Below are 13,091 nucleotides of genomic sequence, written 5' to 3'. Positions count from 1 at the left end.
GCGGACGATGTCCTTCTCCTCACTTCCAATCCGAGACATTCAATTCCAGCATTGCAGGATGCTATTGAATGTTTCTCCTCTTTTGCTGGCTTCTCCGTCAATTATGATAAATCAGAGGCGTTAGCCATATTCCCTCAAATCACCATGGGCTGGGATGTTCCTTTTCCACTCCGTTGGGCTCCTACACATATTACATATCTTGGGATTCTTCTTCCCTCTGACCCCACCCGTCTCTATGCTGACAATATACGTCCTATTCTTATCAAAATTCAGACTGAACTAATGCTTTGGCAAACATTACCCCTCAATTTATTGGGACGATGCAATCTAGTTAAAATGGCTAGCTTTCCCAAACTGCTCTATGTCCTCCAGATGGTTCCGTTAATGATCTCGAAATCTGACTTGTCTTCCCTTAAATCGTCTATCTCCAAATTTATTTGGGCCAATAAACGTCCCAGAATAAGTTTTTTCAAATTATCCCAGACAGTACAGAGGGGAGGTGTGAACCTGCCGGACATAGAGCAGTACAATAGAGCATGTCTTTTACGCTTCGCTATGGACTGGCTTAGAGGTACTTCAGTCTTTACCGACTGGATGATTGACTCCCAACTCTGTGCCCCTCTATCCTTACACTTTCTTCTCCATGCGACTAAATCGGAACTCCTGTCCTCGCACATCGATAATCCACTTTTGACTTCCACCATAATAGCATGGCGGCTGACTAGAAAATCACTGCAGCTACAATGCACTCACTCATTATTTTTACCTTTGGTCGGTAATCTGCGGTTTCAGAATGGTACAGCCTCTTATCCCTTCACCACATGGCGTGAGGCTGGAATTGTACAGATTGCTGACCTCCTGGGCCCAGGGAGGAAGATACTCTCTTTCGCTGATATACTAGCTAAATTTAACATCAACCCTCAACACATATTCTTCTTCTCCCAGGCCTCGCACTACACACAATCGGTTCTCTCATACTTACATCCATCAGACTTTATTAACTCCCTTGACACGCTCTTGTGCTCTGGGACGTATTCCATCTCATCTATTTACGCCCGCATACGTGTAGAACTTATACCCACCTCTGACTTACCCCAGATTCAGAGATGGTCCTCCCAAATTCCTGCTATGTCCCCTGACGATGTCATGGATAGTTTTACAACCTCTTTAAAAATTATTCCAGCCAGTTTATACCAGGAAATGGCCTATAAGATTCTACATAGAGCCTATATCTCTCCAAAGAGGAGTCATTTGATGGGTTTATCTGACTCGGCAAGATGCATGAAGTGCTCTGCACCGATAGCTGATTTGATGCACTGCTTTTGGCACTGCCCTCATATTCAGGCTTTTTGGGCCGAGCTGAGGGCTTATGGTGCCTCCGAGTTGGGCTTACGCTTTCAATGCACTGCCTCTTGGGCTCTTTTTGGGCATATCCGTGACCAAACTGACCTCCCTTCCCAGGATGCGAAACTGGTGGTGATTCTCTCAGCGGTAGGCAGAAAAGCTATACTTCAGCAGTGGATCCATGACACCCCCCCACACTACCCCTGGTAACCTCTAGGCTCCTTTTCCTGTTCACAATGGACTGGTTAGAAACATCCCTCAATAAGGAAATATTGACTCCTGCTCTATTTCAATGCTGGGGTCGATTCATACATAAGTTGCCCACCATAACAAAGTTGGCTATTCAGCAGAGTTTCTCCTGCACTACATGGTATGGCCTACAACTCCTGACTGACGACCCTCCGGTCTCCCTCCCATAGCCGCCTAACTCCATCTACCCACCTGTCACAGCTATATACACCCCTCTTCTCTCTTCTCTCTTCTTCTCTTCTCTTCTTCTACTTTCTGGCTCTCCGTCAACTTCATACTTTCTCTAGCTCTGATGATGTCTCCATGGATGGGTCAGCGGTCCCTTAACCTGAGCAGGTACTATTTTATTTTATTTTGTTTTATTTTATTTTACTTTATTTTACTGTGTCTCAGTTAATATTTTTCTGTTTGTTTATAGTTTTTGGGTTTCTGTGTTCCCCGACAGGGAGGACGCATTTAAATGTTATGCTGTTGATGTTATGTGAGAAAATGGAAAATGTGAGGTTTTATATAGGGCTCCATCATATATGTATATGGTAAATATGTACTACAATTGTGATTGGTGCATTGTTTGGACCCACTGTTACGTCCTGCTATTCCTGCCTGTATTTTGTGAACCTCAATAAAATATATATTGGGAAAAAAAAATATACAATATAGGTCCTGCAGCTTTCATGTGACTCTGTATTTCATAGTTTCTGTGTGTAGTGGGGGCTCTAGATTTTGACACCTGCCTACGGTATCCTGTGTTGTTGGGACATCTCTGACAGTGAATAAAGATAAAGGATCATCATTTGTTCCAGTGTATATGATGAAATGCCTTCCTCAGTGCTGTCTTAAGGTCTTTGTTCCTTACACTGTAGATCAGGGCATTAAGCAAGGGGTTAATTAGGGCATATGTCACCGAAACCACTCTATTTATAGAAAATAGATTGCTAGTGGAGGGAACAAAGTAGATAAATATAAGAGAGCCATAAAAGATGAAGACCACAGTAAGGTGCGATGTGCAAGTCGAGAAAGCTTTAAACCTCCCACTGTTAGTCTGGATTCTGAGAACGGTGTTTAGGATATGAATGTATGGGACAAATGTAACAGCAAAGACTCCTAGACCGAGAATTCCACCTACGATAAATACGACTAGGATGTTTATATAAGGGTCAGTACAAGAGATCTGGAACAGATGGGGTAGGTCGCAAAAGAAATTGTGGATTGTATATGGGCCACAGAAGGTCAACCTGAGTGAGAACAATGTATGGACCATGGCGTAGAAAAAGCTAAGAATCCAAACCGCTGATGCCATGTGGATGCAGGCTCTCATGGACATTATTTTAGTGTAATGCAGAGGGTGGCAGATGGCAGTGTATCTGTCATAGGACATGACAGACAACAAGAAGACTTCTGAGCAGGCAAAGTAGATAAAAAAAAAGACTTGAGCTGTACAGGCAGAAAAGGATATCGACCGACTGTTAGTGACCAAGTCGGAGAGCATTCTTGGATAAGTGACTGACGAGTAGGACATGTCCAGAAAAGCCAGGTTTCCAAGAAAGAAAAACATTGGATTATGCAGCTGGGAGTTAGTGAGGACTAAGAAGATAATCAGAAGGTTTACGATAAGGGTCATGAGGTAGATGAGAAGGAAGAGCACAAAGAGAAGATGTATGATCTGTGGATCATCAGATATACCAGTGAAATAAAATTCAGTAATCATTGTGAGGTTCTTCATCGTTTTCTACTCTAGGCTCAGTCTACTATGAGACTTACTGGCATAGAGAACTACAAATACTGTAGGACGAGCATTCTTAAAAATACAACAGGAAAAACTGAGACATGTACTGTATGCAATTTTAAGCATTTTAGCTCATGGAAATATATTGTTGTGGATGGTATGTTTAAATCTAAAACATTTTAGCCTTAGGAGACAGGTTTTCCCTCTCCCAAGCTCCCGCAGCTGTGATTCTGCAAAATCTCAGATGGTTAATTATAATTTCAAAGATGAAATTTGTCACTTGAGAGCCATAAACAATTATTATATTTTATTAGCCACCTACAATTTGACATTTTTTTTTGTCTGAATCTCTTTATTGAGAAAGAGAGGTAATTGGAACACTACGAATATACCAATAAAATAAAGAAAAAATACATTTCAAAGCATTTCAATGAGAAAGTGTGTTAAGACACATAAACTGAAATATTTTGAGAAATTCTGAGAAAAACAAACAGCTTGCATCTGATATCGTACTGTTAGATGACAGATAATTTATAGTTTTATGGGGGTTTTTCTAAGAAGTAAAGGGAAAAATGGAGAAATATAAAAAAGTAGGGAAAAAAATTGTGAAGTGGGGGGACAATACTCAAACAAGGCAGGGAAATTTTCAAGTGCTTTAAAATTTAGTAATCCCACAGGATATCCCATGGTATACTATCTACTGGAGACCTGGCCATCCTGTGGCTCTCCAACTGTTGTGAAACTACAAATCATAGTATATTTTACCAGCTAATCAATGGGAAGGTATGATGTGACTTGTACAGAGGGAGCCTCGCTCATCTATACTGTCTATGGTGTTTGTCCCAATTATGGAGTCGCAGTGTTCCTGGTCGCAGGGTGGCGCGTTGAGCTTAGTGTGGCATATGGCATTACCGGTGAGTGTAATACCAGTGTTCCTCCACCAGATGTTGCTTTAGATAATCACCATTGCGCATGTGTGAGGTGTCCAATAAAATACTATAGTGCAAGAACCACCATTGCGCATGCATGAGGCCTCCATTGAAATACACCATAGTGCAAGAACTACTTTACTGTACATATCTTTGTCTATGTTGGCCTAGTGGTATCGCCAATAGTTACCATGCACTTCATCATTTTGTGTGTAATAGCAGCTCTGCCTGCATCTGAAATGAAACGTTACAGTTTTTTTTCCAGAAAACACTTTAGCAGAGCACTTTGTATGCAAATACAGTCGCAGTCACACATAGAATATAGGCATGCTTCGTATAATTTTTTCTTTTTTCTTTTTTCTTTTTAAACATAATTTTTTATTGGAGAGATCATAGTATCAAATAGAAACCAACACATATGAATCATAATATAGTACATTATAAACATAGATTCACAAATGGCATTCAGAGATAGAAACAAAAATATGATACATTTTTCCAACCCGAAGATCGGGTAATAACATGTGGAAAGAATGTCAGCCAGTAGAGGGATTAGCTGACCATGACTGAAAAGAAAAAAAAGGTGGAGAAGGGAGAAGAGAAACGAAGAAAGAAAGAAGAGCATAGAAGAATAGAATAGAATCCCCGAGGGGGTGGGGGGGGGTCTATCAAATAAATCTGGAATTGTCATATACAGCACAGGGCGTTACAAATTGAAAGGCGAAGGGGCATGTTGGGTAGTTATCCACGGACTCCAGATTTTATCAAGTGACTTAGAGGAGCAGTTAATAATACTAGTCATATATTCCATACGGTAAACATACCAGATACGAGATATTACAGCCTGTATGGAGAGGGGAGCTGGATTTTTCCAGTCTACTGCCAATTGACAGGTCATTGCAGAGACCACATGGCGCAGCAGTTTATTTTCGAGATTTTGTCAGTGAGAGGAGAATATATTTAGGGTCATAAGTAATAGGAATCTGTAGTAAGCTTGAAATAAGATTAAGTACATCCCTCCATATATTTACAATTTTAGGGCATAACCACCATATGTGTAGAAAAGAGCCCTCTGAACCACATCATCTCGAACATCTGTCCGAGTTATCAGGGTACTTTTTACTGAAATGAGAGGGTACATAATACCATCTGTATAATAATTTCTAAACGTTCTCTTTAATCCTAATGCAGATGGAACTAGCTGCCGCATTTTCCCAAGCCTCAGACCATTCCTCGTCGTCTAAAGCCGAGCCCAAGTCCGTTTCCCATGCTCTCTCGCATCGGGGACCCTAGGGATAATAGGATATTGTCAGCATATAAAGCAGTTTTATGCTCAAAAGAACCTATCTTCACCCCAGATATGTTTGCATCAGCTCGAATCCTAGCTGCCAGTGGTTCCATAACCAAGGCAAATAACAGGGGAGAGAGGGGGCAACCCTGCCTGGTGCCATTAGCGATTCCGAAAGTGAAGGAGGTAAGGCGATTAACAAAAACCATAGCAGTAGGGGATCTATAGAGTACACCATCCAAAAACTTGCCAGAGAAACCCATCCTTCGGAATACAGAGAAAGCGAAGGACCAGGATATTCGGTCAAAAGCCTTCTTGGCTGGTATGGTAGCTTTTGTTTGTGAATAGAATAAATTAAATCTATGGCTCTCCTGGTGTTATCAGAGGCCTGACGGACAGAAATAAAGCCCACTTGATCTGGGTGTATCAATTGTGTGAGTAGGGGAGCTAAGCAATTGGCCAGTATTTTGGCGTAAATCTTAAGATCTACATTCAGCAATGAGATCGGCCTATAGTTGAAGAAAAGTGTCTCTCTCATGTTTCGGAACCACTATGATATCGGCTTGTACTGTTGCCGGTGCAAACGACGCTCCATCCAGAACGGCATTAAAAAGAGATGTAAGACATGGGGCCAATTATGTGATGAATGTTTTTTAATATTGGGCTGTGAAGCTATCTGGACCAGGGGCTGCTGATGACCGCATAGATTTGATAGCGGCAACTGTCTCTTCCAGCGAGATGGCCTCATTGAGTGTAGAGAGCTGTTGTTCCATCAGACACGGCAAGGGGGTATCTAATAAGTATGAATATGCTCCCTCTGGATCAGCACAGGAAAGGGGCTGGGAGATTATAGAGGGAACTATAGAAGCCTCTAAATTTCTCAATCATCAGTTTAGGGCAGTGGTAGCCAACCCTGGTCCTTGAGAGCTACCAACAGTTCATGTTTTCCAGCTCACCTAAAAGGTGCACAGGTGTAGTCATTACTAACTGCCACATTTTAAAAGATCCACAGTTAGAGCTAATTACTTCACTTGTGATTCTGTGAGGAGACCTAGAAAATGTGAACTGTAGGTAGCTCTCGAGGATCAGGGTTGGCTACCCCTGGTTTAGGGTCATAAGTGAGTGTATGTAACTTGTGTGAACTTAGGGGGTAATTCCAAGTTGATCGCAGCAGGAATTTTTTTAGCAGTTGGGCAAAACCATGTGCACTGCAGGGGAGGCAGATTAAACATGTGCAGAGAGAGTTAGATTTGGGTGTGGTGTGTTCAATCTTCAATCTAATTTGCAGTGTAAAAATAAAGCAGACAGTATTTACCCTGCACAGAAACAAAATAACCCATACAAATCTAACTCTTTCTGCACGTTATATCTGCCTCCCCTGCAGTGCACATGGTTTTGCCCAACTGCTAACAAAATTCCTGCTGCGATCAACTTGGAATTATCCCCATAGTTTTTCTATCATACCTGTAGCTCGTTTGCTTCTCAACTTGTTGGCTAAAATACTATCTATTTTATCCGATTTATCAATTTTTTTTTATGTAGTTTCTGTAAGATAGCAGCTGCACATCACGACAAGAGGGTATTTAACTGACCCCTAAGGTTATCTATCCGAGAAAGCAGGGAGTCACTCTGGGAAGTTTTGTGTTGGGCTAAAAGCGCATAGATATGAGACTCCAATGTAGAAACTTCCTGTGCCGCTTTCTTACATAAGGCTGAAGCTTTGGACATAAAATGACCACGTATAGTGGTCTTGTGTGCTTCCCAAACAAGACTGGGAGAGACCTCAGGGGAGGAATTTTCCATGAAAAAATATTGCAGGGTTGATTTAGTGTCTAAAAGAGTTGAAGGATGTGATAGGAGGGTGTCGTCTAAGCGCCATTTATGCATCCTGTTGGGGGCTCTATAGAGATCTAACAGAATATAAACCCCCACATGATCCGTCCATGAACAGGGAGTGATGCCTGCATCAGAGACCAATGAAGTGAGAGATTGGGACACATGGACCATATCTATGCGAGAGTAGTGCTGGTGTGGTGCAGAAAAGTGGGTATAATCCCTAGCGGTGGAATGTTTAAGGCGCCAAGTGTTGTGTAGATTAAGCTGTTTGAGGGAGGAAGTTAATGTGAGAGAGGAGTCAGTTGGGGTTGATTCCTTCTTATTTTTTGGTGAGATAGATTTTTCTAAGAGAGGATCAATGATGGTATTAAAGTCCCCGCCCAAGACAATGTGACCCTGTGTTACTCTATTTAGACGCAGGGTGAGTGAGTGGAAAAAACGCGATTGATCTTGGTTAGTGGCGTATACTGATACAAGGGTAAGAACTTCTGTACGGAGGATGCCGATCACTGTGAGGTACCGGCCCTCAGGGTCAGCTATCGTTGTAGTATGTACAAATGGGATGTTATGGTGAATCAAAATAGCTACCCCTCTTTTCTTACAGTTGGCAGAAGCAAAGAAACTTTGGGTAAACTGCCTACCTTGAAGTCGAGAGTGTGTACCAGTAAGGTGGGTCTCCTGAAGGAAAACTATTTCCGCTCTTTTCCTCCTTCATGGTGATAGAGTCACTGTACGTTTCTTGGTAGAATTAAGCCTGTTAACATTTATAGAGAACAATTTAAGAGCCATGTGAGATTAAAGTTCAAAAAAGGATCAGTGGAGACCCATCCCGGGAAAGATGAAAAAAAAGAAAGAAAAGAAACAACCAGGAAAAAGGAACATAGATGCAGGAGAAGAGAAAGTAATAGGAAACCCATACGGGGAAAAACCCTGAAACATAAGGTCCCAATCAAGGACCACTATACTTGTAGTGATCATAATAAAATAAATTACAAATAAAGGGAGCATGGGGGTAGTGGAAAAAGCCACGCAATAGAAGCAAGTCCACCCGGACCGCAATAGTTGAGTCGGCAATGGCCAAAAATTCAGTTATATAACCCAGAACTCAAAATTGTACTGTGTCGTAACAAGAGGGAAGACAAAACAGTAAGGGAGGAGTGAGGGAGAAGAGGGAGGAGAACAAGGGAGGGGAGGGAAAAGGACAAGGGGGAGAAAATGGAGGGGATGGGGAATTATAAGGAGCAAAACCATCACAATAGTATAATGCTATACATAAACAGTGAAGTCTAGTAAACTATACTACATCCAACATCATTCGAGTTAAAGAGTTAAGGCGGAAGCCAAAGCCTCCAACCACCAACAGAAAACATAAGATGAGTATATGTATCCTTGAGATAGTGAGAATCATCCGTTTTCAAGGAGTGTCCGCCTCGATCAGGGAGGATCATTGGAGTCAGAGTGGTGATGTGATACTCTTGTCCATTCTGGCAATGGAGGTTGGAGACGCCAAGGCCCAGGAAAAGAGGCAGAGGCCCCATCAGATGATGATACAGGAAGGAGATCAAGTTTAGCTAACAAGTCCTGTCCTTGACATAAGGTTTTAATGGAATGAGTGGAATTGTTCACTGAAACTTGAAGCATAAAAGGATATCCCCATCTGTATCGTATTTGATGCTGTCGCAGTATCCTGGTAACGGGCTGGAGGTCTCGCCGTTTTTGAATGGTAGAGGGGGCCAAGTCCTGAAAAACCTGAAATTGCATATCACGAAAACCGATTACTGGAGAGTCTCGAACCGACGTTAAAATCCGTTCTTTTGAGCGATAATAATGTAGACGGACTATGACGTCTCTAGGTGGTTGTGAAGGAGAAGGCTTTGCTCGGCACGCTCTGTGGGTTCTATCACAGAGACAGTCACCATCTGAGAGATCAGGCAATACATGCTGAAAAAGTCCTTCCAAAAAGACGTAAAGAGGGACCGAGGATTGATTCCGCTATGTTGCGGATACGCAAATTATTGCAGATGGAGCGATTCTCCTGATCTTCTTGCCGTTCCTTGAGAGCCTCTACCTCATCATGGAGTCTAGAGAGTTGTGAATCTAGACGTTGTTGTGAGTGGCAAAGATCGTCAGTTTTAGACTCTAGGGCGTCCATGCGATTGCCAAGGGCCGTGAGGTCTGACTTGAATGCGGCAAAAGCAGTAGAGAGTTCCTGCTTAAAAGCAGATTGGACCCCCTCCAGCAAACTTGTCATAACTGCTTGGATCTGTGGGTCTATACCAGTCTCTGATAAACAGGGGGAGGAAGGAGAGTCCATAAGCAATGCAGGAGTTTGAGGGCACTTAGATTTTGACCCAAAGAAATTAGCAGAGGTCTGTGTAGTTTTCTTGTTTTTTTGCATCATCGTGAAGGACCAGTAGGATGGGTGGGGTATCACAAAAGTAAAAGGGAACACACTCCGTTCTTGTTTTGTATTTGTTAAGTAGAAAAGGGAAAGACAAGGAGAGAGCTATTACGGTCCAGGCAGGACAAACAGCATCGCTAGGCAAACATCCTGGACAGCAGATGAAGGATGTTTAGAGCCCTATAGTGATGTTTGCATTTTCTTTGTATATGCATACATGTCAGCAACTTCACAAACAAAGGCAGTATAGGAGCAAGGGCTGTTGAAAATGCTGGGAAGACAGCTCTATATAGTAGAAAAGGGGCCGCTATCACCCTCTCCCACCTGTATCTGGGCAGAAAGTTCTACACTATATTATATGAGGAGGGTTATTGCTGCCCTCTCCCTCCTGTGGCTGGGCAGGCTGCTCCCTGCTGTATGTGAGGGCTGCTACTGAGATGTCCCCCTCTGTATTGAAACAGAAAGCTCCTAACTATATCTGAGAGGATAGTTTTATTCCCCTCTCACTGGAACTGCAATGGCCACGGGTCCCATGCGGCCATCCAGAGGTCCCCAGCAAGCCCCACAGGAGGTCACAGTGTCCTGTCTAGGGTAATGAAGGGTCGGACAGGTGGTCCCAGGTCCCCCAGGCACTGCCACAGCTGCTGAGCGTATTCTAACGGGTCCGCCGGCGTGGGCGGTGACGGCCCCTCCCGCATCTCCTCCTGAGCTGACAAGCGAGTCCCCAGCTGTGGGAGCAGGCACAGGCCACAGCTCGCGGTAACGGCGGCGCTGTCTCCCGGCTCCGTGAACCACACCAAGGGGGCTCCTAGCGATGCGGCAGTGAAAGGTAAAGGGTGGCGGGGTACAGTAGAGCTGCTTGGGGCCGGAGAATGAGACCATTAGAGCTTTGTAATCGGGAGCTCTATGGACTTGCTGCCTCCTCCATTGCTGGCAGGCCACACCCATCATTTTTTTTTTCCGTGAAAAAATGCAAACAATTACAAGAGCTGTTTAGCATGACTGCAACATGGATGTAAGAGGAGACATCTGTAGATTGTCTCAGCGTCTCCAATGCACACAAAGGACAGCACAGTTAAGAGTTCTATACAGCTTGACATAGTAGCATCCACGATGGTTACCATGCCCATGAGCTAGGGTTACATTCCCGCAAAGGACACACTTGTATTGTATATCTATGTAAAAATTAGCATCCACAGTTTTTTTTTTTCCAAAACAAGTCCTGTCATACTTTGTATAGTCTCAGACATGCACACAGATATATAGTAAAAATTAGAAAAAAACTGTAGGTGCTATTTATTATACAACTATACAAGTGTGACTTTTCAAATTACGAGACTGAGTTTACTGTACTTCTGAAGCCCAGTGTTCATTGTGACGCCCGCACTTCACTGTCGAAAGGACAGTCCAGTAAAGTTCTGTGAATCTTATTGCAATTTCTCCATTCAATTCATACTGTAGGATGGCTACCCACTCTGCTGGTTAAAAGTTCAAGTTCCTGATTGACTCTCTCCATCTGACTGTTGGTCTGTGTATATAAAGTGACAGTTATCAATGGCCATTTGCCAGGGCTTGCTAAGAGTACACTATTATATTATGATTACTGTACTGTACTGTATATCCATCCACCACTAGTCACTCTACAGTACTGGATTAGTGGAGCATTAGCTACCCAGTGGTGAAGATGTGTATTGCATGCTGTGTATGTTGTCACACCTCAACGAACCTCTCCGTGCAAAACCTTCACAACTTAAGCTATAGCTACAACACAACAAATATTCCATTTAGGCGAAGAAACTGCAATGATGAGAGATGCTCCATCTGTAGTTTCACAACAGCTGTAGAGTAACAGGTTGGCCAGGCCTATAGTAGAGGGTATACCAACTTGTTACCTGTAGCAAAAAGGGAAGAGATGGAAGGGAATAGGAGGTCAGGAAAGGGAAGGTAGAACCGAGAAGGGCAGTGGGGTTGCAGTGGCATCACAAACACGTTAATGTACTGTATCTGTTGAATTAGAACCAGAATAAAGCTAAAAAATATCAAGCAGGAATCTAAAACAGAGGGTACCAGTTTGCGAACTCATACACTTTAAGAATGTTGGCTTGCATGTGCAAAGGGAAATAATCTCTTCCTCTATATCAGGAAGGATGGCCCTGCTGACAAAATGTAAAAGTTGACTCAGCTCAGATTTGACCATATGGGGCGAAGCTGTGGAGATCCATTTTCTTAGGATGGTCTTATATTTAAATATAATACTAATAGTCGCTTGCCTGAACCATATGGGAGGATGGATGGCCAGTCTGCAGGGGATGCAATTTATTTGCCAGCTAGCCACAATCCTGGCAAAACAGGACTATTCCCACTCGTGGGTGTCCACGACACCCATAGAGTGGGAATAGATCCTGCGGTGAGTGCAGCAAGCCACCAAGCCTGCAATGTGGTGAGCATAGTGAGCCCGCAATCGGACTCTTTGCGTTCGACCCACTGACATCATTCTGGCAGGTGGGATACCACTGTCGAGATACTGGCAGTCAGCATCCAACCCGCCAGTAAATCATACTGAACCCGTCTGCAGAGTGAGTGAAAATTAATGATCCACGACACTCCTTGTGGTCCTTTTGATTCTGTAATGCAGTTAAGAAAGAGAGAATCTTCCCCATATGATGGCTCTGTTGGTTTGCCAATGGAGAATGAGTTATTGAAATACTTAGTTTTAGCAAATATGTAGCTGTGCCAGACCGATTCCAACAGCCTACAGCTGTCCTGTTCAATACAACTTATGTTGGAGAATGGACTGTCCGGTCAGTAAGCTCAATCCCCATGAAATGTTTCCTGATAACCATGGAATTGGAGATCAGAAAGAAATTGATCATGAAAGATGGGTTATACCCCCAAACATATCAGGGAACATGATAGAGACAACTATTGGGATAAAAATAAATACAGAAGAACAATTGTTGTTGGCCTATGACTTGAATTTGGGCTGCAATCTTAACTGTATTGCTCAAAATAGGAACAAAATAAATTTTTTTTGCTAGATACACACAGATTTTCAGTGGTAGTGATAGCACTGACAACAATTGTCCTTCTGTTTTGTACACATATATGGCATTAATATTCCAACGCAGCATGTACTATGTACAATATGTGTAAAGCCGAGCATGGTCATATTCCTTTTCTGTCTTTGTTTCAAGTATTTGGATTAATAGTAAATGGGGGTGAAAGGGAAGGGGGGAAGGAAATGTAAAAAAAGAAAGTAGTAATGAAGCGGCCAAACAAAAGATGGCAACTTCGAGACACACTAACAAACAAATGCTA

The 13,091-nt window shown here is 42.9% G+C and overlaps 1 protein-coding gene across 1 annotated transcript; it reads right to left on the bottom strand.

The window, feature by feature from the left end:
• Nucleotides 1-2,383: 2,383 nt before the first annotated feature.
• Nucleotides 2,384-3,316, bottom strand: LOC134958854 (olfactory receptor 1G1-like). Its single transcript, XM_063941561.1, has one exon. The coding sequence runs from the start codon at nucleotides 3,314-3,316 to the stop codon at nucleotides 2,384-2,386; it is 933 nt and encodes a 310-aa protein (XP_063797631.1).
• Between the last annotated feature and the right edge of the window lie 9,775 nt (nucleotides 3,317-13,091).

This window comes from Pseudophryne corroboree, chromosome 9 (assembly GCF_028390025.1).
Source record: "Pseudophryne corroboree isolate aPseCor3 chromosome 9, aPseCor3.hap2, whole genome shotgun sequence".
NCBI lineage: Eukaryota > Metazoa > Chordata > Amphibia > Anura > Myobatrachidae > Pseudophryne > Pseudophryne corroboree.
The sequence above is the reverse complement of the archived record's forward strand: the minus strand, read 5'-3'. Positions and strand labels throughout refer to the sequence as shown.

What these genes read in the sequence shown, in the direction of transcription:
- LOC134958854 (XM_063941561.1), bottom strand. Translation starts at nt 3,316, where the DNA reads ATGAAGAACCTCACAATGATTACTGAATTTTATTTCACTGGTATATCT.